This window comes from Buteo buteo, chromosome Z, assembly GCF_964188355.1.
Source record: "Buteo buteo chromosome Z, bButBut1.hap1.1, whole genome shotgun sequence".
Taxonomy (NCBI): Eukaryota; Metazoa; Chordata; class Aves; order Accipitriformes; family Accipitridae; genus Buteo; species Buteo buteo.
Genome location: NC_134204.1, coordinates 41,687,576 through 41,714,075, shown reverse-complemented (window position 1 = coordinate 41,714,075; position 26,500 = coordinate 41,687,576). Strand labels below are relative to the sequence as shown.

At 39.4% G+C, this 26,500-nt stretch overlaps 1 protein-coding gene across 4 annotated transcripts in view; it reads left to right on the top strand.

Moving 5' to 3' along the window:
• SMC5 (structural maintenance of chromosomes 5) overlaps positions 1-24,922 on the top strand; it is a 55,331-nt gene extending 30,409 nt beyond the window's left edge. The window contains exons 14-23 of one of the 4 annotated variants that reach the window (XM_075019686.1): positions 22-191; positions 4,542-4,665; positions 7,660-7,782; positions 13,600-13,725; positions 14,405-14,500; positions 14,899-15,003; positions 15,198-15,317; positions 19,402-19,581; positions 19,675-19,770; positions 22,621-24,916. In XM_075019686.1, the coding sequence (XP_074875787.1) occupies positions 22-191; positions 4,542-4,665; positions 7,660-7,782; positions 13,600-13,725; positions 14,405-14,500; positions 14,899-15,003; positions 15,198-15,317; positions 19,402-19,581; positions 19,675-19,770; positions 22,621-22,761 (1,281 nt within the window). In that variant the 3' untranslated portion in view covers positions 22,762-24,916. Of the gene's footprint in view, positions 1-21; positions 192-4,541; positions 4,666-7,659; positions 7,783-13,599; positions 13,726-14,404; positions 14,501-14,898; positions 15,004-15,197; positions 15,318-19,401; positions 19,582-19,674; positions 19,771-22,620 lie in introns of all 4 variants that reach the window. The other 3 variants (XM_075019685.1, XM_075019688.1, XM_075019687.1) reach the window with 3 other exon arrangements.
• Positions 24,923-26,500: the final 1,578 nt, after the last annotated feature.

Sequence of the window (26,500 nt, the reverse complement as noted above, 5' to 3'; positions counted from 1 at the left end):
GTGTGTTTTCTTTTATTTCAGGACATTAATAACACACTAAAGTCATTGGATATGCATTTGACTACATTGTTTGAGACACAGAAACATCTGGAACACAGAGACAATGAGCTCAGGCAACAGAAGAAGGAGCTTTTAGAGAGAGGAAACAGGAGGAGACAGTTGGAATCAAAAATTGGTGTGAAGTATGATAGGTAGGAAACAAGCCATATTATCTATAAAACTTGAACAATTTTAGTAACAAAGGTATTTCAGCTTCCTCTTACTGCAGTGTGCTTTTACACTTACAAAGCAACCAGTAGTTGAGCATCAGACACAGGTGATAATCAAGACAAAGAAGGTGTTTAGAAATGGAGATTAAGACAGTAATTGAGAAACGATGTAACAATGTAAAAAATTCGTAGGATTCCAGTGAGAGGTCATTGCACTCATTTACTCAAATATTACCATCGTCTTCTGTCTTGGTAGCACTTATCTAGTTAATACCATAATAGACATAAATGGTACTAAGTAAGCATGTCAGGGATTGAGTTGGACCCTGACTGTCCACAGTATTTGTCTTAATGTATTTTCTGGGTTTGTGGGCCTCTGCAATTAGCTCTTCTGTTACTGCTTTGTCATAACGGAGAACCTGGGCATGTGTTGTGGTTTAACCCCAGCCAGCAACTAAACACCACGCAGCTGCTCAGTCACTTCTGCATTACTTATGGTACATTAAACTGAAAAGAGTGTTGAGAGGGGGGAAAAAAAAAAGAAAAATAGGGCTGCAGGGATGTTAGAGGGACCAGAATCAACTGCTGTATAGTCTCAAGTGTCCAGTTTGCTTGAAAAGAAGCAGCTTTAAACAGTGTGGATGTGAGCTTAGCCCCAAAGCCAAGTATTGCTCTCAGGTTTCTTGTTAGGGATACATGTATTGTCATGGTGTTTTACTAGAATACAGAATACAGTTTGAAGGCAGGAGGTGGACCCTTTACCTAAACAAATATTGATTAAATCCTTCCCTTTGAAAAAATAATTACACTCTTTTAATTTTGAATAGGGGTAAGAATCCTAACACAACTACAGACAAGGCTGTTATCCACATTATACAAAAAAATTAGTGTCTTTCTGTAGAGATAGAAATTATGTAAATAATCCTTGCAGTGACTATAACTATTTTCAAATATTCATGTTTCTAATTGATATGACTATCTGAATAAAGCTAGATATAATTTTGAAAGTAATACACAGTGACAGAATCCCTTAGGTTGGAAGGGACTTCGTGTAGTCTGTAGTCCAGCCATGTTCTCCGAGGAAGGTGAACACTGAATTCAGACCAGGTTTTCAGGCCTGTATCCCACTGCATCTTGAAAGTCTCCATAGAGACTGCACAACTTGTTTGGACATCCTGTTCCATGGTTGGACTGTCCTTATGGGGAAAAGGTTTCTATTGACATCTAGTCTGGATTTTTCTTGTTTCAACTTATGTCCACTGTCTGTCGTCCTTCTACTATGCACCTCTTACAAGAGCCTGGTTTCATCCTGTCAGTGGTTTCCTTGTGGGAAGAATAGTGGGGGCTTGCTGTTAGGTGTACTGAAGCTGTCTCTTGTCTAGGGAGAGCAAGCTGAGCACCCTCATCCTGTCCTTGCAGGGCCTGTGCTGTAGCCCCTGACTATCTTGTTTGCTTTTCAAGTTTGTTCCAGTTTGTTGATGTTTGGTGCAGGAGGCATAGCTGGGTGCAGTGCTGAACAAAGAAGAGTAATCACTCTCTACCTGCCTGTGCTTCCATTCATACAGCCAAGGATGCTGGGGGACCTTATTGCTGCCAGGGCGTGCTGATGGCTTATGCTTAGCTTATTGTCCACCAATACCTCAGGTCATTCCCTGCAGAGCTTCTCTGCAGGCAGTATCCTTCTTCCAAGCCTGTATCACTGCCAGAGCCACTTTCTTCCCAAGGGCAGAACTCAGCATATGTTACTGCTGAATCTCATGAGTCTTCTGTGGACCCCTGCCTCCAGCCTCAGCAGACCCCTCAGATCAGCAGGCCTGTTGCACCCCCCAGTTTAGTGTTGTCTGAAAACTTGAGAGCGCCCTCTGTCTGCTCCTCCGTGTCACTGGCGGGGATGTTAAACAGGACAGGTCCCAGAACTTAATCCTGTGGGACGCCACTTGATACTGGCCTCCAGGCAGGATACAACAGACTAATCATGACCCTCTGAGCCTGACCATCCAACCACTTTTTTTTTTAGCTATGTAGTCTTCCATCCATCCAGACTGTAGTCTTCCAACTTGAGTACAACAATATTGTGGGAGACAGCATTAAGAAAGTTAGGGGAATGAGTGTGGATCTAGCAGCCTGAGAGGAAGGTGGGGCTGATGCAACTTAATGCTCCCAAGTGCAACCAGTGGTGATGCTGAGCCTGTCTACCCAGTAAATGTGCTCTGGGTGAACATGTCTAAACAGCACGTATGTACATATTCACATACAGCGCAGATGGACACACAGGGCAATTGGACAAACACAGCATGAGTGCCCTCATCATGTTCCTACTCTTCCTAGGGGATGGGGCTCCCTTAGTGAAACCTATGCATATATAGAGGCAATGTGGATCCCATCAGCAGCTGGGTCCAGACACTGAGTCTATGCAGTAGCTGCTGCTGGACCTCAGTCTCCCCATTTGCTGGTACTTGGATATGCAAACTGCCAAGGCTGCAGCCCTCCTCCTGTTGCCCGTACAGGCTGCCTCACTCACGCATGTGCTTGCACATGCAGAACTGGCTGGGAGTCCCTGGTCTCCCAATAGTTAACTCTGTGGTCTTGCTTTCAGAGACACAGAGGCATACAAATGTGCAGAGGTAGCCATGACTCCCTTAGACCCCCCCCAGTAGCCAGTACCCCTGTCATCTTACCCTTAAATACATACACATGCCAGCAGGTCTTACCCCTAGATACAGCAGATCTCATGGTTTCTGGCAGCCAGGCTGGACTACCCTGGTCCCTCCAATAGCCATCTCTTCCTGTGGTCTCACTGTTAGTGACACACATACCCCCTTGGTTCCCAGGCCTCTTTACCTACTTGCCAGCTAGTCTGTCTTGGTCTTGGCTGGGGATCAAACATGTACCTGCACTTGTACCAGATGCTGGCACCATGGACTCTTGGCCACTGACCTGTGGTCCCACTCTAGTGGCTGTCACTTAAGTCTACTCACTCTGGTCTCCAGTTGCTGGCACCACAATGGCAGGCCCTGTCCTCTGACTTGTGATCTGACTATAGCTGCTTGCACTCAGACTCCCATACACACACATGAATACTGAACAGAGTCCCTCACCTAGGAAAAAAGTGAAAAATGGAATTAAGAAGAGAGTGTGCCAACTGGGCATGGCTGGACAACTGTATTGACCAGCCAGCTATTTACATGTAATTGTCCCTTTTATCCCCATATCCCTCCATTTTCCCACACTTGTTCGTCTCCGAGTCATCTAGATCCCTCCCTTTCCCTGCATTTTTCTCTCCTGAATATCCAATAGTAAGTCCTGCACAGTCACAAAATGCTTTTCTGCTGCATCATGTAATGTCTCCTATACCCCCAGGGAACAGCACTCCTCAGTCCAGAGGGCGATGTGGTGGTGACTTCCCTTGTTGGGTTTCACACCTGGACACTGATGCTAAGGCTGTCCTGGGACAGGGTGTCCCTTCCTCTGCGTGCTTAATTTGGGTTCCTGCCTGCTAGTGTGCCCCTATGCCGCTCTGGGCTTGTGGAGATGGGCATTTCATGGGCTGATGGCTCCTGTGATGGGCCTGGGGGTGGCTGGGGTAGGGTATTATTTGGGCTTCCCCCACTTGCTATTGTCTCTCCTTTTTGGGTGTGCAGGTGAGCTTGAGGTAAATGGCAACCTGATCTCCTGTCATCCAGTTGTTTTATGATTAGGTTCATCAGGTATGATGTACCCTTGGTAAATGTTTGGTAATTCTTCCTTATCACCTTTTCCCTTATGCCCCTAGAATTATGTTCTGAGGGGACTTGCTCCACAACTTTCCCAGGGATCAAAGTAAGAATTGTTGGTTTCTAGTTTCCTGGATCATCCTCTTGGCCTGTTTGGCCATTTTTTAAGATCTCCAAATGCTTTGCAGCTCACTAAACATCGTGATTATTTCATATGAAGGTTGAGGACACAGGTTTTTTTACTAGTACACATAAAAAGAGTTAAGCAAACCTGCTGAACTCTCCTGTGTTGTATTGTTGCATGGAACTAGCAGCAGAAGAAAAATGTCAATTCTTACGCTGATTTTTTTTTTTTTAAATCTGAAATGTACACCAGTAAAGGAGTATCGTTGCTGAGTGGTGCTCTTAGTAGCCAAAATGAAAGTTTCTTTAATTATGACTTCTTTGTCTTTTGAATTTCTTAGGTTTAAAATGCATAGATGGGGAATGCCTCTAATGTTCAGAATGTTTAAGTATACAAATTCCTATTCTTGCTAACTGTTGGTTCATCACCAAGATTAAGAATTTTTGTACAATTTATTTCTAATTAAAATTAATCAAATATTGATTCCCCCCATAGTTTAAGACAGCTGGAAGAAGATGCTATCAGCCTAGAGGATGAATATCAACAGGCAAATGTAAAGATCAAAGAAATAAATACCCAAAAAGCAAGGCTTGTTACTGAACTAATGCATCACATAAAGGTATGTATTTTTAACTTGTGTGGTTACACTATTGTGAAAAGTCCCATTCTTGTAACTTAAGTAGGAGGTATGCGATATTTGGATGTGTTACTGTAAATATTTACGAGCTAACTTGCTTCAGAGTAAACATCTTTTGAAGCTTTTATGAACTTGAACTTGTTCATCTGTCGTTGATTTGATTTGTAGATCATTTGCTTGCATTGATTTAGACTCTCAGTGACTGAAGTCATATAACCCATGGTCTCATTCAGTAAATGCAGGAATGAACTAGGAATGAACTCTGTAACCATTTCAGCCTGTACATTTTCAGAATAGCACATAATTCTGTGAACTGTTGCTTCCAGCCTAGTTCATATTCACCCTTTTTTTGTTGTTGTTTTATTGAAAAAAGAAAGTAGTCGTTAGTCATGTGAAAAATTGGCCTGAAACTGTAAGGATCTGTGCTTGTGGAAGAGGGCTAGGATGGGAGAGGTACTCAACTCTCAGGCTCCAATGTCATGAGGTTTTCTTTAAATCAAAAAAGAAGAAAACAGTCTGGACTTAATTATTGCTTTAGCTTAGCCTGTAAGCCCTAATAATGGGAGCTGCCACAAAGTGAATTTGCTTAGGGTTTTTTTTTTAATAACTAAGAAACAAGAAACAGTTACTTTTAGTTCCAAGGGAATCTGCTTGTGCTTTTGCAGTCATCAAGAAATGGTGTCGTTCTTGCAACCACTTTGAGCGTGTATGTTGTTCCTTTGCCATGCCTTACTAATGTTGAAATGTGTTCTTGCTTACCCCTGAGAAGAGTTGGGTAGTACCTTTGAAGTGAGGCTGATTTCAGTACATTTCAGTTGCTGGTATTTATATAATAAGTAAAGAAAAAACCGTTCCAAGTGTGTGGGCTGTTTCTGTTTGTTGATAGGCATGGACTGCAACAGTTGGAGTGTTTCAGACATCACCTTTTGGTCAATTAGCCAAAGCAATTTTGAAAATGCCAAAGAATGGCAGAAGACACCTGCCATCTTAAAAGGGTTGCTTAGGCTGTAGATTACTTTACAGAACTTGTGCAGGTAATAACAGTACTGAAAAGTAATTCTTCTCAAAACTTGTACAAATGCTCTGTATTTAAAACAGGAATTTCTAGAATATGCTTTTGATTTTTGTATTTGATGCCCATTTCCCACTATGTAAACTGTCCAAGTGTGTTGCAGTTGTAAAGTGCAGCCGAAATTGTTTACTGACTGCTGTATGACCTGCCTGAAGGAGTGTCTTAATCTCTTTTTCACCCAGCATAGGAAAACAGATTTGACACATACTGTCTATTTCTCAGTATACCAGGGGTGTAGGGGAGGATGGATAGTATTTGCCTTAAATAGTTATTGATTACAAAAGGGATTTATTTCAGTTATGTATCAGCTTAATTTTCACACTTTGTGTGCTGTAGGAAATATATGCTAGTACATACTGAAGAGAGGAAGACAGTCAGATACAAGAAGGATGTTTCATTATATGTTTTATCAAAATTGTTGAAATCCATACATTTCTGGTCATCCTGAAACAAAACGTCATGAATGCTTCCAAGTTCATGGCAGTCTATGTGCTTTCTTCAATAGGTTTTGTACTTATACTAGCTGTAGGCTATTAAAGTGATAAAAAATTAGGCAGTCATATGTTTCAGAAATACTCCTGCCACAAAAGGAAATTTAAAACATATATAGGATTTGTATGTGTTTGCGTGGTGGCAATATGATCTACTTTTTTAAGAGTTCTGGGGCTTGTATAGAACAGTCAACTAGAGTGACAGGCTGCATGTATATTTACACAAATACACAAGGCAGAGCATACCTGGCACATACCTAGTACACATCAATACTTTACAACCACTTGACAGAACCAGCTTTGTGCCACTGTTTCAGATTCTGGCACTGCTTTTGCATGTAGTTCTCTTTGTGCTGTTGTCTTTGAATAATCTTAACTGCTTCCATTTTTCATCTCCTTTCGTTATGACTTTTTTTTTTTTCAGTCTACTTCTCTAATAATTGTTTTAAAACTGTTTAAATGGGTTGGAAACAAATAAACTTATTGTATGTCCAAGTTGACACTGTAGAAACTTTGTGTTGAAATGACAATAGTAAAGATCTCAGACCTTGGCTCACTGTTATGATCTCAAAACTTCATCCCGTAGGTCCTCTAGGTCTACAGTTGGAACCTTGTCCTCCCTTTCATTAAGAGAGAGGATTCATTTGTATTTATATGACCATCACAAAAAAAAAAAAAAGGTCAACTGTTGTTCTCAGTGCCCCATAATTCGAGGTTTGAAGCTACGCTTTGCACAGTCAAGAATATATTGCTGATTTTGAAGCCTCAAGACCATTCCTGAGGCTGACTCATATAAAGAAGCAACCACTTTAATGTCAAAGTTGTCAAACCAGGTTCTGGGGATCACTAAAACCTGTTATGAAACTTCCAAAATGGAGCCTCCTTCTGTTGTCATATGCTGTTCCAGTTAAGACACAAGACACCAGAGTCACTGTACATCCGGTCAGTCATCTTGCATTGTGAGTGAGAGAGGCATATATCTTAATGTGTTTATTTTTTGACCTTTTTCCATCTCTGTGTGTGACTTAAGTAGTCCACCAAAATCTACCTGTTTCATTCTGTTTCCAAGAAAGAATTCAGATGGCTTTGTCTTTTCTTACATTTCACGCATGAGTATATGCTGTAGGGAAAGAGAATGTGCTTTTTTGGTGTAAAATGGTTTGGTTGCAAGTGATATTTATATGTTTACAGATTAAAAGTACATGGGGACTATACATCTTGAAGAGTTTGGGTCACCAGTAAGTCACCTTTCTTTTTCATTTAGTTTGACAGACGGCAGTGTTGAAGAGCTGAACATGGTGTGAGATTGTGTTCTATGACTAAAAAATGGATAGTTTCTAAAGCCTGATAGTCATTATATCAGTTCTGAGCCTCTTGTGGAAAAAAATAACATTTTTCTGTTTTCCTATGTAGAATTGCATATCGCTGAACATCCTCAAAGCAGATTTGGTTCTTCAGAGCACTACAGTGGCTGCTGAGAAGAACAGACTAGAATCAGAGTGTAATGAAGGAAGTGTACAGCTGAGAGCTGCAGAGGTAACCATTGCTATGAATACTGGGATATCTACTATGAAAACATGTTCTGTGGAAGCCTTTATGGTGTAGAAAAGGATGCTTCTGTGTCTTGTTTAGAAGTGGATATTGGTACTACTAAATATTTAGCCTTGATTTCTGTAGTTTGACTTCAGCCTCTTCATTTAAAGCTGAATAGGAGCTTTGCCTTCCTCAATTAAGACAGCTAAGCTTCTGTGAAAATGTGCTGAACAGTCATCGTGTTCTGGATCTTTTTATTATAATGCATGGTGTGTGTAAAAAGGCTAGCTGTTATTTGGAAGTATTGTTTTTCTTCTGAGTCTGTCACAAACAAATAGCCCCAACTCACATGGGAGATGCAAGCTCAAGGTGAACCAGAAAGTACTGTGTCAGAGTAGAGCAGAGTTGTTTTACCTTTCTTTCATAGCTTATTTCCTCCTACTGTAATTAAATGCCTTTTTGGGGGGACAGAAAGGAAGATAAATGGTCTTTGTATTGATCATATTAGGAAGCTATGCTGTGTTCAGGTTAAAAGGCAGTCTTAGAGAGATTAGTTCCAAAGAGAAGTACTCTTTTCAAAGAGCAGAGGATGCTGTGACCTCTCATGGATTGGTGCATAGAACTCAATTTTTATATTTGTGTAGTAGTACGGTCTTTCGATGTACTAGGGAAAAAACTGTCTAAGTAGAGGATGGGAAGTTTTTTCCTTATCTTGCAAGAGTTAGGTTAACTATAACCTACTGCTAATTCAATCTGATCCACAAAAAAAAAAATGCTGTTAAATTGGAAAGCAGTTCAAAAGGTAGGTGATAGTTATTTTGGATGGATATGCGCTTCCAAAAAGAATGGCCTTGGCATGTACTCAGAAAACCACTTGAGGTTATACGTGTCATCACTTGCAGAAAATTAGGAAGAGGAGAACCTCCTAAGAGGAGCAAAAAGTAACTTGAAGACAGAGGCAAGTCCAGCATGGTACTTGGAAAATCACTATTTCATCAGTTCTCTCACATGATGCAGCTGTTATTCAGACTTTATCAAAATCCAGTGCAAATCACTTCATTGCTGGAGCTCAGTAAGGAGTAAGAATGTATTAGAAAGCTGTGAACCTCATATGAGTAGCGTGTATCATCACTGGGAAATTTATTTAATGTTTTTAGTTCTCTCTGTCCCCATCTTCGTCATCATTTAGAGAGTAGCTTGGGCTGGTGCATAGGTAGGTGCATAGGTCTGATCAGATCAGTAGAGAGGACTTGTAAGGTAAATGTTCTGATAATTCTTGGTTAAACACAAATTGCTTCCTTCCCTAGTGAAGATGTGTTTGCGTTAGCTGAGGTCCTATTAGTCATTACTGGGGTACATTCAACCACATAAGTAGAGGGAATCATATCAGAGCTTACATTTTGGCTGATTGGTTCTAGGAACATTAAAACAGAAAAAAAACCCGTAAAATCAGTAATCAGTGACTACACAGCAAAAAACCCCCATAAAATCAGTGAGTAGAATTTTGAGAAGTTTAACTGCTCCAGAGGAAAACTATTCTGAGTATTCAAGTACATCTTAAGTTTTCACGTACATGGAAGTCCAAAGCCACATTTCCCCATATACTACTGGATGTTGAATCTTTGAATTAAGTCCTTAGCCTGCTTTTTAGAAGTCCTCTTTCCTGTATTGCCCTGTGAATGATGTATGTTGTACACTCAGTGTTATTTCTTATTTTCAGCCTTAAGAGATGCACTTTCATGGGGAAGACTCCGTATTTCTCAGCTTCATCTCTAATTTGAAATAGTATCTTTAAATTGGCCCTTCCCTCTAACTTGGTGACTTTGGCTGTGATAAATTTTTTTCTACAGCAGTACTGTGTTAAGGTAGTCTTGCTCCAAAGCTGCCTGTGAGGATGCCATTGCAACACTTCAAGGAAGTCTTGCACAGTTACTGCACGTTTTTATAAAATAAATAAACCTGCAAAAAAGGAGGAAGCCAAACAGGAATAGAAATAAGTATGTTGTACAAAAGCTGTGTTGTGAACTAAATTGGAGCCTAAATGTTACAATTATGGGACCATTAATTCTCTATTTAATCATCAGACATTTTTGTGGGTCATATGCTAGTTGTGATGCATTTGTTAAAATTGGAATGGTGGGTGTCAGCTGAAGAAGCTGCAAAACTTTGTTAATACTTAGTGCTTACTCATGGTGTTTATTTGTCAAGCAATCTTGAGTTTTTATAATACCTGAGTAAGTATCTGATTAAGATTTGAAGCAAACACAAACCCCACTTAGTACATCTAAGAGAAGATCACGTGTGTTCCTTTTGTGAGGTCTTGGCACTGGGATACTGTGGAGACAGCAGCATGTTTGTTGCTTTATGGTGTGTGGGGGGTTTAATCACTTAGGTGGAAAGGCCAAAAAAGTACATGTTTTCGAACAAGTCAAGCTAGCAACAACAGATTTCTGGGATTTGTGTTTTGTCATTGCAGTTCAAGTGGGAACCTTAGTGTTATTTTGACAACTCCTTGTATTTAATTTATTTAATGAGCCTAAGAAGCAAATGTGTTTGTGACCCATACTGAACATTAGGGAGGATTGTTAGCCCCATCTGCTCATTAGATAATTGGCACAGTTGCCTGCATGTTTATGATGGTTGTTTCAAAGAGTCTTGCCTGATTGTCTTGCTTTGATAGCTTGTTAATTTTCAGGTTCATTTGGTGTAAATTTGTTTAAATAATTGGTATTAATACTCAATATGTACACCATAGCATTTGCTCCTTAACCCAAGTTTTAAGAAAATGTAGATTGGTTTTTTATGTATAAATTTCCAAACTTCAAATAATTAAATGCTGTCACCAAGCATGCATCCAAACACTAATTCATGAGAAAACATTGGCTAATGGTAACTGTATTTTCTTTAACCAGCTTCTTATTTTGCACAAAACCAGTTGCAATACTGATGAGTACGACAGAATACAAACTGCTTGTGCATATAGAATATAAATGGTTTCTCCTGTTTGGTAGATGCCTTTCAGGAAGCTGTAATTGCAGCCCTGCACTAGTACGGAACTTTCCCAGATAAAGCTCTTTCCAAGTTGGTTCTTATGCCGTTGGCTGAAACGAATTTAAAGCTCTGTCTAGGCTATGATTTTTCATGGTAGCATCTGTGTTCAAAACAGTAATTTCCTTCTACTTAGAGTTACTTTTTTATCTAGATGGTTTTATTGAGGCATCTTCAAGAAATCAACAGGAACCTTAACATTGCCATGCACTTTTGAATATATAGGAGGGAGAAGGAGTCAAAACTTGTGTATTATCATATATTTATATTTATCTAACTTTTATTTAGCATGTGGCCATGACAATCAACTGGTAAAGCTGAATGAAAATTGAGACTTAACCTTTTTGTTGAACTGTCAGTGCATTTATTCTAGTGCGTGCTTCATAACCACATCAAATGTCTATTGCTTCCCAGTCTTCTTGCTGAATGCTGAGGTTTTCCTCTGCCCAAACATGTATTTTCCTTTTCACACCCTGAAGAATTTTACTTTCCTTAGTCTTGGGTCAGGCATATTCAACATTGAATCTATTTCAGATTTTCAGTGCCTAGAGATCAGCTTAAAATCCTGCTTCATGCAGCTCTGCAGGTTTTTGGGTGGGAGCTTTATGTACCATTGAGAGCTGCAGTTCCCCACTTCAGATGATTCATAATTGACTTTGGCTCTGGAAATGGTCAAACACATAAGTATAAAAGTCATGTTTCTTGTATAAAAAAGTACAGGTGTGTTGCCTTTTGCTGGATCTTTTGCCTTCATTATCATGAGGTCACATATATTTCAGGTGAAGCCAGTTGGCTTTTAAATTTCTCAGATCCAAAATACAGTCCAGTTTTAATTTAGAACTTTCTAAAATGTTCCTAAAAAATTGTTTATTGAATGTATTACAGGGCATACACAGATACGTAATGCAATATAAGCATTGTGGTGCACAGTTTTATTTGTGCTAATTCAGAATGACTAAGATCTTGGCTGTAACCAAAAGGAGGGCCATCCTCCACTTACTGCTGTTTTATCTGTATAGCTGTAACGCCAGTCCTTCTTGCCCCCATGTGACATTTCCCTCCTTCTCTACAATAGACTTTATGAAGGGGGGGAGGGATAAAATAAAATCTAAAAAAGTCCTTTCCCCCCCCCTTCTGAAAACATCGACACAGTGTAGAAAAATATCTTTACAGTGTGTTTGTGAAGATTGTGAAATGCTTACCTCTAATGCAAAATCTATTTCCTAGTACTTGGTGGAGGGAAGGAAAAACAGGATTTTTGAGTTGATATACTCTGTAGAGAATGGCAGCCCTAATTCTTGAGTGAGTGTGAGAACTCCACTGATGATCACTCATGATTGTATCTGTTACTACTGCTTCTGTGGTATTTAGTAAATAAAGATTAATTAAATTGCCAGAAAGTAATGCGAGTTGCTATCAGTGTCTGTGTCCTGTATTTTAAAAATGTAGAACAAACATTTATCTAACTGTATAATCTCCAAATGAACACTTCAAAATTTTTGTGCCACTGGAGGGCTCCCATATTTAACTGAAATACACAACAACAAAAACTGAGAAGATAAAGCTCTCCCAAATGTAGGAACATAATTAAATTTCCCAAACTGTCAGAAGAAAGTTCTGAAGCAAAATACTGTGCGTATGGATTTTGAGTTAGAATTTTGTGCCTCTAAAAGAAATGAAAACGGTGTATTCCCATGGTGTAATGTCTGTTAGAATGATATATTGCAGATATATTGTAGTAAAATAACTTGGATTAAAAGCTCCAGTATCTTAGTATGTACTCCTTTCACTTCTAAGTGGTTGGCAGTTCCCAGCTATCTGCAGTTGGGTGCTTACCTGAGCCAGGAGATAGCAGCAAGCCGTCACTCCCAAGCACTGCTGCTCAGCATTTGGAAGCAGCAGGCCTGTGGTAGGAACCATGCATATAGAGATAGGTGAGTGAGATTTCTGGGAGCAGAGGGGAGGAGATACTTAAGGCTTCCCAAGTTTTTTGCCTGAACAATGCTTATTTGAGATAATCTTTAACTTGGTGTTTCATGAAGGTATCATATTTTGTGTATTGTATTTTAATTATGGTTGTGGTAACATTGTATTGTGAAAGTCACAGGGCTGGGCTGGCCACTTACCTGTAGTAAGTTCCAAATAGTTTAGCCTTGAGACCAGTGTTCAAAACCAGAAATGGTACCTGCTTTTCACTTATTTTTCAGCACTAGTTTAAAAATCATGTGTGTTTCCATTTTGTATTTTGCTGGCTGTATTACAGAGGTAGGATATGAAACAGCAAAGAAAGTACTTCTGATAGTATAATTATGTTTACTCTGTAAAATTTCAGCTAAAATACCATTTGGTGTACATCATGTCCACCATGTTCTCCTAAGCAGATAAATACAGTTAAATGGGAGCTAATAAAAAAGAAGTTTCACAGTAGTTGTGTTTTGGCTTATAGGAGATTTCCTGTAAAATAGCCTATTTTGAGGCATATATTGAATCTACGTACACAGTCCTCTAGTTGAGAGAAAATAAATTTAGCTATATTAAAAAAACAGGCTTTTGATCAGTTTACTTTGGCATCTGTTGACTCTGAGCAGAGAGGCAGAATGAGTTCTGTGTGTCGAAACAAAGATTTTTCGATCTTTAAGCAGTCAGATTTTACCTACATTCCCTGATTCGGATGCTGTTTGTTGCCAGTCTGCTAGTATCACCTCTGGAAATTTATAATAAAGTTAAAAAAAAAAAAGTGTATTTTAATATCTTTACTATCTTTTCTCACAGCAACGATTTTGTGAACTGGATGAGAGGAAGCGACTTCTTACAGAGAACTGCAAGGAATTGCTGAAAAAAGCTCAACAGGTCTGCAAACTCAGTCCGGATCAACGTCTTCCAAAAGAATTTCAAACTGTATGTACAAAAACAAATCTCCACATGTCTCTTAAATTTCGGATGTTGTACACCATTCTAACTTCTCCAGCAAAGAATATTACATATTTTTTATTGGAAGGCTACCAGTAAAGGATCATGTTTACTTCTGTTACTGTTGACTCATATATTGTCACTTACCCTTTTAAAGCACATTTAAATAGCGCTGGGATATCCTATATCACTTTGTTTTATGCACAGAGGAGTGAAAATTTGATCTGAAATTTCAATTAAAATCCATAGTGTTTTGTTCACAGAAATAATTAGAGGCCGTATTTTTCTAGCATCTTGCTCTGATGGAGCAATGCAAAAGAACTGAAATCTGGGCCAGCCTACTTACCTGGAGGTCTTCCCAGCCTCTAGAAGTATTTGCATGGCTTAACTAGCATAGCCCCTGGCTTATACCAAGTCCATAAGCATCCGTACCTGCACAAGGTAGGCAACTAAGGAGCAATTAATTGTGAATCTTTGTTATGTAGTAGCCCTTCCAGCCTTTTTTGTCCAGAATAGTTTGTGAGGGAATCTTCCTGTGTTAAATTTTGAATGTGTGACATCCTGATTAAAAGTAGTAGAATATTTTATGGCTTATTCAATTTCTTTTTAGCGAACTTGAGTCCTTCATTAGCATTGCTGTGTAACATGTGCATCCTTTCTCTTGTAGGCTTTTCAGGCTCTTCCTACCACATTGGAGGAAATTGATGCTTTTCTGAATGAAGAGAAAACCAGGGCCTCCTGTTTCACAGGCCTGAATGCTTCGGTATGTTCACTGCTTTCCCTCCGCCCTCCGTTCCTCCCCCTCCACCTGTACTGTACTCGCTTCCCACTCTGTGCTAGATCTCTTGGTATAATAAGCTAGACAGCAGGAACAATGTGCTGTAAATGCCAGATTCTGCATCTATTAGAATTTTAAGTAGGTTCTTCTGAAAGAACAGTGTGTTCTGTGCCTTTAAAAAAAAAAAAAAAATTGCAGTATCCTGAAATAAGCAATGCTATCCAGTTCTTTACTTTACAGCTAGGAAGGTGTCTTGTTCAGTGTCCAGTGCAATGATCTATATAATTGTGTTTGAACAGAACCAGTGCAGTGTGGTATTTTTACAGTCAAGGTCAGAATTAGCAAACATTTTGTTGACTGCTTGGTTTTTTTTATTCTGGCAGGTTGTTGAAGAATACAATAAGCAGATAGAAGAAATACAGCAGTTGACAGAGTATCTAGAGGAAAAGAAAAAGGAATTGGATAACTATAAGCAAAACATTTCACAGGTAACTGTATCATATCAGTATGTCTTTATTAGAATAGAATGTATATACAGAAATAGAGAGTAACATTCCAAGTTGTCTTGAGTGTAAACTGAGCTGTTAGCTTCTGTAATTATGATATTTTTGAATTTAAAAGCTATCTCTAAAGGAAAATTCAGTTATTAAAAATGGTTTTACATGGATATGTCTACTTCTAGGTCAAAGAAAGGTGGCTAAACCCCTTGAAAAAGCTGATTGAGCAAATTAATGGGAAGTTCAGTAATTTCTTTAGTTCTATGCAGTGTGTTGGTGAAGTTGATCTTCATGTGGAAAATGAGGTATGATTTATTTTTCATATGGAAGAATAACATTTTCGTGCATCATCTTTTGCTTGTATATTGCTAGAGAAAAAAATACAAATTGCCATTTGGATTGTAGGAAAGATGTTCTTTTAAAAAAAAACCCAAACTTTTTCTGACGAACACACTTTTTTTGTGCTAGAACTGACTTATCAGTCTGATTAAAGGAAAATGAGTCTTTGTCCAGATGCATAGAACTTCAACTCACTGACTTTTGGAAACTTTTTCTAACTTACAGGGCTCGGTTAGAAACATTGTATTTACTTTAGCTGTAACTCAGATTTATAAAGTTAGTGATTTAATTCTCCGTTTTTAGCTAATTTGTGCTATTCTATTATCATTTAGATGATAAATCTAAATCTACTATTATTGTGTTGTATTGAGTTGGTTCTACATGTAGTTGCTACTCAAGTCTGCTGGCATTTTGTCTGTTTTGGAAGTAGCAATCATTTGGCCCAGCCTGTAATGCCGCCAGTAACATTTATAGGCAGGTTTTAGCTCTGATGAAGAGTTTAAAGCATCAATAGTACCTTGGGGAGAAATACTCAGTGCAGTGGGCTGAAGAGAAATTAGGTATTTTGTTTTAAATTGATCTCTGTCATGATGATTTTAAGACTGTCATATGTAATGCATAGACTCCATAATAGTGAAAGTTGACACTTTAAACATTTTTTGCTGTTGTAAATTACTCAAACAGCTTTTCTTAAAGTATTTGAAGCAGTAGTTATTATCAGAGGCAGAATAGTGACTGACAAGGCTCTTTACATGAACTGCATTAAAATGTTTGCATAGAAACTAGTATTATAAAACACTAGGACATTAAAACATGGACTTTTCAGTTCTTTTGATAGCTCCCTACAGGATCAGATCTATATTACACAAATACTATCTTTTATCTAAAAGTAAGTTGGGAGAGAGTATACAGAAAAAACAGTAAAGCAATTAAAAAGCAAAGGGAGTCTGAGCTGTCTTTCTGAATATGTTCTTTGGAAGGTCTTGCTTTTCTCTTGCAAAGATGTCACAAATAGTTTAAGAGATTAGCTAGTGGTACTGAGCCAATGACTAAAACTTTCTCGTCAAGCGATCAATGCCTGTAATAGAGAGGTGAATGATCTGTTCTAGAGCTTGGATTCCTTACCCTTCTTCTCTGCAGGAGACTATTTTGCCCTGACCTGCAACTATCAAAAGAGAGACACTTGAGGCAGAATTATCTTTGTTAGAAATATTCCTGTGACAGTGAAGTTCAAGCCTCTGTTAGCCTGCCCTGCAGGAACCTTGGCATCTGATGATGTCCTTGGTGATAGTACCTACTGTGTGAAACACTTCACTAGGTTCTTCCTTGACATCCTAGCAGAAACTTTGGTGAATGTTCTAACTTTCCTTGGTAGCACTTGGTAACCAGAATTCAGAGTGCTAGTAGTAATAACCCTCGCCTTCCTCGATTCCCTACAGGGAGTTTTGAGCATCATTCTTGACAGGTCCTGGAATATCTGTCAGTTACATGAACTGGCATTCCCAGTAGTCTGGCAACAAAGGCCTGACTTTCTGATGCTGTTGTGGCTGTGCTGGAGGGTGGGTCTTTTTTACTGGAGGTTTTGCCAGCGTGTAGCTTGTACACTTCTCCAAGCCTCATTTCAGTTTGTGCCAGTGCATCTGAAAGTACAGTGGGCTTAGAGGCCTTAGGTCCTGTTTATTTCTCCTTACATGAAGTCGTTGTGTTCTTGATGTCCCACAGCTCCATCCCTTTACAAAGAGTATAGTAAAAGCTCTGCAAGTATCTGTTAGAGGAGAAGCAGGAACTAAATTGTGAACTTAAGGATATTTTTTTCATTCTGCTATACTAAGTGTTCCGGGACATGAGCAACCACAGTAGTGGGTGTGTTGAGATTGATCCTGACAATCAAGTACCAAATCCTACTAAAATGGAGAAAGTTCATCTAAGCTATAGTGCTGTTATCTTCACTGATTAGGATAATGTCTTATTAGCTCCCCTTAGCAAAATACCACTTCCAGAAAGGTCAGTGCAGGAACATTCGTTTGTTTTGAAAGCATGCCCCATGATTTTCCTTCTTAGGTTCCTGATTGAGGCATGGCTATCAAACTACAATCTGCAAATCCAAGAAGCTAATTATTCTTCTGATAAGCTGCATTAAATGCCAAAGAAGAAATTTCTTCCATAGTGGGGGAGAATGAAATGGTAACCAAAATCAGCTTGCAAATAGTTTTAGTTGCATTAAGCATTGCTTTCTTCTGGTGTGTCTGTCATGGTCATATAACACTCCTTCTCAAGGCAGGTCTTCAGTTTATCTTTGAAAGTGCCAGCCTGTTGCCAGCAGGGAAAATATCGAGGGTGAAGAATGGTGACCTGTCATCAAAATTGGAAAAAGTTGGCACTTTACAAATGTGAGTTTATAACTACGTCAGGTCACCTTCATTCTCTCCTAAAGTGTGTATGCATTTGTCTCAGCCTCAAGCTTTCACAGTTCATGTTTCTGTAATACTGGTACACCAGAAGCACCAGAGGTTTGTAGTACGTGAAAGTAAATACCAGTGTAAGACCTTACACTTTCCAGTCCTGAGGATGTTTGTCTGCCTGCAGGTGTAGTAAAACACCAGGAACACCAAAAGATGGCTTGGTCTTCTGATTTAGCACATTAGCTGATTTGAGAGGATTTGATAGATCCTCTCCAATGTTAGATGCTATTTGGTATGTACATTACTCTTCCCAAAACAAGACCTGAAGGTAGCAAAGAAGCTGAAAATTGTTCCTACAGACTTGCAGTTCCTTAAGGCAGTTTTAGGACTTTAAGATGGTATGGCTTATTTACTTCATAGTGGCTTTTAGACCTTGTTCTTCATAAAAGCTAGCCCTCCAATGGGACTCTGTTCTGCCAGGTCACCCAGGTTCATATGCTTTTTGATGACTGTGGTATGTGGCAATCTGAACCAAACTGGCATGTGCCAGCTTCTATGGGATGGGCTTCTCATTGTCTCTTTGCCACAACTATCCTTTCTAAATCTAGAAGTATTCTGTGAGTAACCATCAGGAATCACCTCCACTCCTTTCTTTTACCCTAAGCATTACAATTGTGTTATCAGAAGAACATGAGTCGATGACCTCCAAGTACAGGATTTATGCTTCCACAGTGAATATGGATAGACCTCTTGGAACTCGGATTCCTTAAACTTTTGAATCTTCCCTGTAGCTCTCATTAACTTGTTAGGTGCATATAAAGATTGTGTTTTATGTAGACCAAACAGTAAGCAATCAGCATGGGCTTTCTGCACTGGGGATTCCATTCCCATCCCTGCACTGAGTTTACCTGAACTTCAGAAATACTAGCAAGTACTCCAAAGATTTCTTTTTTTCTGCGAATCATGAATGTATTTCTTTGCACGGGCCTTCTTTTGAACCACGTCTGTTGTTCCCACACCTATACATCATTGACTCAGACTTCTGACAAGTGTCAGTTTTCTGTTAAAGGAAAAGCCAGGGTTGGAATTGTCATGTGTGGTTTTCCTGACTGAGTATGAAAGGCAAATTGTTGTCTTGGATTTTGTAGGGGTTTTGTATGTCAATCTGCTAGTGGAGGAAAAGTGAAGGATTTTATTAGACTGCTTGCGCTTGAAGAGGTTCAGATGAGGTCTTAACCTACACACACACACACCCTATCACCCCACTGTTCAAGTTGATGGCATCCTGTACCATAATGCATTTTTTCCGATGAATGGAATTTATAGGGACACTGCTTCCTCCTTTTCCTAGCCAAGAACTTTTTTTCTTGTCAGTGTTCTTGATATGTATGAAGTCTTTCTTAGCAGGGATTCAGAAATTAACAAGTCATTGTCATGGGGAGGGAGTGGTATTGAAAATTCTCCCATCTAACAAGAATAGATCAGAGTTAAGGAAAATATATGAAACTGAATTAATATCTTAAGTCAAACCTGAGTAGTTTGTAGACCCCTGTAGAACACTTGACATAATTTTCCTTTAATTTGCATGTCATTATCAAATAAGCTGTAGTACAGAGAAACTGAATTTAACAGATACTGGCTTTTATAGGAGGAGTATGATAAGTACGGGATTCGCATTAGAGTCAAATTCCACCGTAGCACTGAACTTCATGAATTGACTCCATATCATCAGAGTGGAGGTGAGAAAAGTGTTTCCACTATGTTGTACCTGATGGCTCTACAGGAACTCAACAGATGTCCTTTCAGGGTTGTAGATGAAATAAATCAGGTGAGGTTCAATAGTGCAGTATATAACCTCTTACTATATAGATGCTTATGACATAGTGGAGATAACATACTTTTTTTTTCTTTTTTCTTTTAGGGAATGGATCCAATGAATGAGAGAAGAGTTTTTGAACTGGTTGTGAAAACTGCTTGTAAAGAAAGCACATCTCAGTACTTCTTTATTACACCAAAGGTATGTGGCATAAAATGAAATTGAAAGTTTAATGTGTAAGAGAGTTGAGTTCTGTGTGATAATAATCCTGTATACACTGTACAACTTATCTCTGGTTTACCTAAGAACTTAATTATACTTAATATTACTGTGAGAGAATTTGTCCATTTTAAGGACAGTCCTGGCAGGAATTCAGACAACTTAGACCAAGGCTCATCTTTTCCTAAACATATTCTGGAATTGTGGCCCCTGTGGAAGTATCACAAGTTAATTACCAGTGGATAGGGGTACCATGTAACAAACCTGTCAAATGTAATGCCTCTAGCTCACACAGAATTGGGATTGTAGCAGAGACCAGCTTCCAAACAATTCGGATAATGATACTGGAACAGGCTAGTGCTGCTGATATCAAAAGAACTAGAGGAGTCCCATATTAATGGGGGAAAACTATTCAAGTAATAATCTGAGACTTAGAAGCTCAGGAAAGGCCAGTGCTATGCTCCATGGAGAATGTCTTGAAGAGGGCTTTTCAGTGAAGAATGACCAGTGCTTAACTGTGCTCTTCTGTTAAAATAAAAAAAATTATAACTGACTTACTAAGTGACATGGTGATGTGATGCTGTGGCTTGAAAGGACTAGTAAGTAGGGTGGCTGTTCACCTGCGCCTTTAACACAGACTAATGTTGTGTTCAACTTGATCCAAGACACGTTGAACCAGGAAAGGTTACTTGTAGACCGAGAAGGCAAGCATTCAGTAACGGGCTGTATGCATTTTATTAAGATACCAGTTCTCCTGCATCCCATACTTCACTGTATTTTAGAAAATCTGGCTGGTGTGTGCTACTCTTTCCTGCAAATAGCAGTTGAAGGACCTGAGAAAAGTCACCTACAGCGTTTACCTGACTGAAAATAGGAGGACAGTGATGCATGTTGTTCCTTCTGATCTTGCAGTCTACTTACCTCCACACAGTTTGGTCATTTCCTGTCCACATTACTTCGTTTTTGTTCTGTGTGTTATCTGTCCCCTTCTGTCTTGTTGCAATTTCTCTCATTGGATCTGCTTTTCTGTGCTCTCTCCTACTTCAAGAAACAGGAGAGTGGTTTGGATGTTGAAAGGATAGAGGTAGCTCTACTAACTATAATACTTCCCACATATGAGGAACTGAAGAAGATGATAGTCTAGGGTTCAGAGTCTGTTTTAGAAGTTGAGCTCACTGTCAAATGCTAAGAATAGAGAAGGCAGAAAATTGAGCATGCAGAGCTAACCAGAAAAATCAGAGTAAAAATGAGACAGCAGAAGTAAGAAATTTCAGAGGCTTACAAAAAAACCCCTCCATTTAACATTATGGTAAGAGGAAGATGAAGGAATGTGTTGCACCACTTTCAGCAGTGAGAGATGGCATTACGAAGAGGTGGCTGAAGGTATTTCTTCTTCCCTCTCTCTCCCCTACTCCCTGCTCAACTGCAAGTAGGTGGTCACCACAGTTGACACAGTGAAGTTGTAATGACCTACCACAAAGAACATTATTGAGGTAGCACTTCATGTAAAGGTTTTAGCCAATGAGATAGTTTGAGTGGGCTGCATCAGAGGGTAATTAAAAGGCAGTACAGAGCAGGCTGAGGAGAGAGCCAGACTCGTCTGTGCCAGCGGCTCACCTGCAGTTCCTGAGCCTACGCTATATGTCATCACTTACTAGAAAGCAAGTATGTAATCACATACTAGACAGTATGACAAATTGTCATACTAAGCTAAGTTCTGTGTATGTATCCAGTGGATACAGGAAAAACTGTTACCATGGGGTTTTTTCAGTATGTTGACACTTTTCCCGGCTGTATTTTTAAGCAAGCTACAGAGGGGAAGCGATATAGATTAATATGCAGTAGAGTTGATTAGGAAAATTGTATTCTGAATAGTTGTGATTCACTGTCAGAAGGAGTAGATGAGTCTTGGGTTTGAAAAATCAGTATTTTCAATATTAATCTATGCTGAAACAGATTATATTTATTAAACATGCAAATAATCACCATATTGGGAGTGAATGCTTCTTTGCTGTAGAGCAAGATTAGAATTCAAAACAATCTTAGATTAGGTAACTTTATTTGAAAACAGGATGCATTTCAGCACAGAACAAGCATAGGACTTGGTATTTAAGTGTGAAAAATCAACAGCAGCATCTGGTCAAAGGCATAAATGCCTAAATGACTGGGGAGAGAGAACTTACGGTGGGTGACAAGTTGAATGTCAGTTGCAAGTAAATTGCTAAAAGTCATCCTGAGCACTGCAGATAACCCTACAGCTTCCATGACATGTCTGCTGGGCTTGCGCCTGATAAGATTTGGACTATGGTAAGTGTCTGGTTTTGGCTGTTACACTTTGGAAAATTAGTACAGTGGCTGGAGTTACTCCAGAAGACAGCAGTGCAACTTTTAAGAAGTTTTGACAGTTTTGAGTTTCTGCTAATGGAAATTGCTTAGTTCAGAGAAGCACGAGGTTGAATAGAGATGTAATAATTGTGCCCACGTTAACTCCACCTCCTGCCCTGCCCTGGCAAAAAAGAAAAATAACCAATACTCCCTGCCCATTGTAGATATGGCAAAAGAGTAATGACCTCATTTGCAGCAAGAAGGTACAGATTAGATATGAACATTTTCTTGTAGTAGGAATAGTGAAGCATGGAAATTGCCTGAAGAATGAGGAGTCTCTTTGGGGAATTTCTAGGAATAAATATGCATCATCTGTCAGAAAGGTTATAATCCTGCTATATTAACCTTTGAGATCTAAGGCTTTATGCAGACCTCCTTCACCATTTTTAGATAATGAGGAACATGCCTTCTAGCTATTTTGACTTTGGTTTTTGTGTTTTTCACCAGCTCCTGCAGAATCTCACTTACAATGACAAGATGACGGTGTTGTTTGTCTACAATGGACCTTTTATGTTGGAGGCAAACAAATGGAACTTAAAGTCTTTCTGTAGGCGGCGGCGGCGACTTGGAAGGATGGATGAACAGTGATACATACATACATTTATATATATAAAAAATATATAATGTTTTTCTAGAACTTTTTGGAACATCTGGCTTTCAAGACTTCAAAAATTGTGAAGGATGAGAACCTGCAAAAAATTGATAATTAAGAACTTTGATTCTTAAAAGGTATAAAAGTGTAACAGATTTGAAGCACATTATTTTGTTTCAGATGTTTCAAAGTGGCCTCTTTCACCAAAGAGCCTACTTTTTCTCAGTAGTAGTTCTAAATAAAATGGAATTTTCTTGTGTTTTGCTGTTTTGTCAGTAATGTAGCATCAGAAGTACAGTTAATGCTTCTAGGTTATATTGGACTAATTCTGTGTCAGTGGGATGTTGGTTTGTTTGTGTGTGTTTTTTCCAAAAATTGGAATTTGCTTTTGGTAAATAGTGTTCTCCTAACACAGTTATGCATGTTCTCCAAACTTTTCCTATTGAAATGGAAATGAATGAAGAAGATGATGTGTAGGAAGGGAATGGTTTGTAAGTAGCTGTGCTTGGGTTTTTTGGTTTTTTTTGTGAAAATATACCTAAAGTTAATATAAAGAATATGTTATTGTTAGAGTAATATACTTTATTATTGTTATTTATTATTTTTGAGCTAATGTTCCATTCTGTATTCCTGGAAGGATAAGGTCTTTATTTTTCTAGCAAGTCTCTCTCAGCAAGGAGACTGACAAAGAGCCAGGTTTTTTTGAAACAATGAGCTAGTTAGCTTGCAGAAGTAAAATTAAGCAATATATAACTTCCTGGTTTTTTTTTTCAAGTGAAACTTTTTGGTGATAAGTAGTCCTGCTGATTTCACATGTAAGTTAAAATCAGGAGGCTTTTGTGAGAGACTGAAAGAGTTAATGTCTCAAACATTGTGGTGGGGCAAGTTCTGCTTGAGAAGAACTCTGCATAATAAAGAACCCTGCACAGCAAGGAACCACAGGTGAAAGGAAGCCCATCAGCACTGGACATCAGCAGCAGGAGGGGGAGGTCCCACCGGAGGGTGCACAGTGCCCTGTTCTGACATGCTGGGCAGGGCAGCTCAGGTCTGCAGGGAAGGGGAAGTTACCCCCCAATCGACCCCCAAGCCCAAAGGCTCACAAACCATGCATGACACCTAATTAGCCTAATGAGTTCGAGTGCCCAGACACCTAATTAGCCTAATGAGTTCGATTGCCCACACGAAGTAGGGGCTAGGAGATGATAAAAGGACACAAACTGAAGCCCCAGCTGCGTGCACTCCAGAACAGGACCCGGAACCCCTCGGCTGGTGGGACCAACGCCGAACCCAGGGCCGGTGAAATCTTTCTCTTTCTTTTTGTCTCTGTCCTGTTCTCCCTTTCTTCTTCCTTTTCCATAACCCCCACAACTCATCCCTTTAGACATCAACCGCTGACCAAGTCTGGGACTAAGAGCAGATCCAGCCGCCCCTGGGCTCCTCTCTGAGAAGGAGTCTAGAAAGCAAGGGGGTCTGCTCTGAACCTCGTGACCCAGCGGGAGGGATCTCCTTATTGCCTTCCCTGAACTGATGTGTATGGTTACCGCAGGTTACACGGGTCACTGAGGCAGTTCCATGCCAATTCCTGCTGTGAGAAATCCCCGCACCTGCTGTTAAGGGCTCACAAGTTCAGGTTGCTTCTGCCATGAATAAAACTCATCGTTTGGTGTCATTTCACCTTAATTTAGCCTGAGGGAATTCCGAATTTAACACGACTCCCTGGTCTGTCCAGCCCGGGTCATGACAGCTTTTTACAAGGGTTCAGCTGCATTGGAGTGATTGTATATGCAGTGGATTTTCAACAGATAGCCATAAAATTCATTGGTGGGATTTTGGCCATAACTGTTAAGCATTTGAAAGTGGATGTTCTCAACAGAATGCTGAATACCTAAAATTAAGCACCAGTTATTTAGTTAACTATAAAAAAAATTAATGCTGAATTGTGAAGAGTATGATTTGTAAAGAAATGGAAACTGATTGGTATGTAAAATGTATGTAAAAGTGATTGAGTCCCAGGACACCATCTGAAAATACGCAGTATCCTTGTTTTCACAGGAGGAGTGTAATTCAATAGAATTTTACAGAAAATTCTGTGTCCAATTGATTTTGAGTGGGAGTTTTTCTTAGCAGCATCCTGTCAATGAACTTAGCCAATAGAATTGATAATGTCAGGCTTTTTATGTTAGAATGTTAGAAATAAAATAACCCACTGCAGAATTAAGCTAGGATCTGAAAGGTTTCGGGTATTAGAAGTTAAGTACTGTAATTCTTGTTTTGAATAGATGAGCCTTTAAAGGAATAGAGAACTACACATTCTTATATTGCAGGCCGCTGTTGATCAATGGAGGTCTGTCTGACTGTGAAATGAGTTCCTGGAATAAGTTCTGTGAGGATTAGCGTCCATACGCAAATATTTGACAGAAGAACTAAAGGAGTGGAAACTTGGGCTGTGGTCCCAGGATTGAGTGTGCCAGGAGAGTATCCTCGACTAATTGAGGCTTCAGGTTTATCTGTCCATGCTATTGCAAGATCTGGGTTTTAAATGTGTTCTTTGATCTTCAAAATACTTGGGTTCTTTATGCTTAATTTTTTTTTTAATTGAATGGAAACATTCTGCTTAGTCTCTGAGGATCACTATATGAAAAGTGCAATTTGTGTTCAGTGTCTAAGTGAAACTACTTACATGAACATGTGTCAGGACTGAGTTTTTCTATGGCTAGACAACACTGGCTATCTATTCTTAATGCTGTCATCTTAGAACATCATGGGATTTCTTCCTAGAGTTCAGTTCCTTTCTCATGTTTCAGGCTGAGGTATGAAATGTAAGTCTGACTTATTGCAAGAGGATGGCACTTCAGATCCCATCTCAAAGACGATGTCTTCTGGATACGTGCCTGCCACACTGCACAAGTGAAGAGAATGATGGCCTTGTGGGTGTTTGCTTTTTACTTGGAGGTCTGTCAACTATTGACCAGAGGTCCTGATTTCGACCTGTCTGGCTACAATCTTAATATGACACTGTCATTCATATTAACTTACCCCAGACAGTGTAATGAGCTGCAAAACCGTACCACTGTCATGTTTCTGATCTACAGAGCCTCACTATCTAGCAGCTCTGCTAGCTAAAGCCTTCAAAACAGGAACCATAAAACAAACTCAGTATATAAAAGCAGCCATTGCTATTTGCAGATGGGCTATACAACATGACTGTGTGCCTCCCACACCCGTTCCCATTAGTAACCTGCTAATTTGTGTGACAGGTGCATCCTGTCCACAAACGGAGACCTTCTGGCTTAAAAGGAGGTCTTTTGAACGGGATAGTGTATTCAGTCATGAAAATCCACACCGAGTTGCTCAGTGTAGCTACAGTGTTATTTAGCTATTCCTTACCTGCATATAGGCCCCTTCCGTGCTGCCAGCTTTCTTGCTGTTCCTCATGCTTTGCTACTTCTATTCAGCTCCTTGGGGATTCTGGCTATAAAAACCCATGGAATGAATTTCACTGTAACTTTGAGCAGGGGGGGATAAGGGGGTGTTTAGGTTAAATATACATGTAGTATCCAACTTTTCCTGCTGACTAGGCAGGACCTCTCAAAAATGTAGAAGTGGAAAGACCCTAAATAGTCCTGACAGCTGAAGTATAAATTGAGCTTTCTCCAAAAATAGGTACTTTTCCCTGTTGTTTAGACCAGCTGAAGACTATGGCAAAGATCCTCTTCCACCACCATCTGCAGTTCT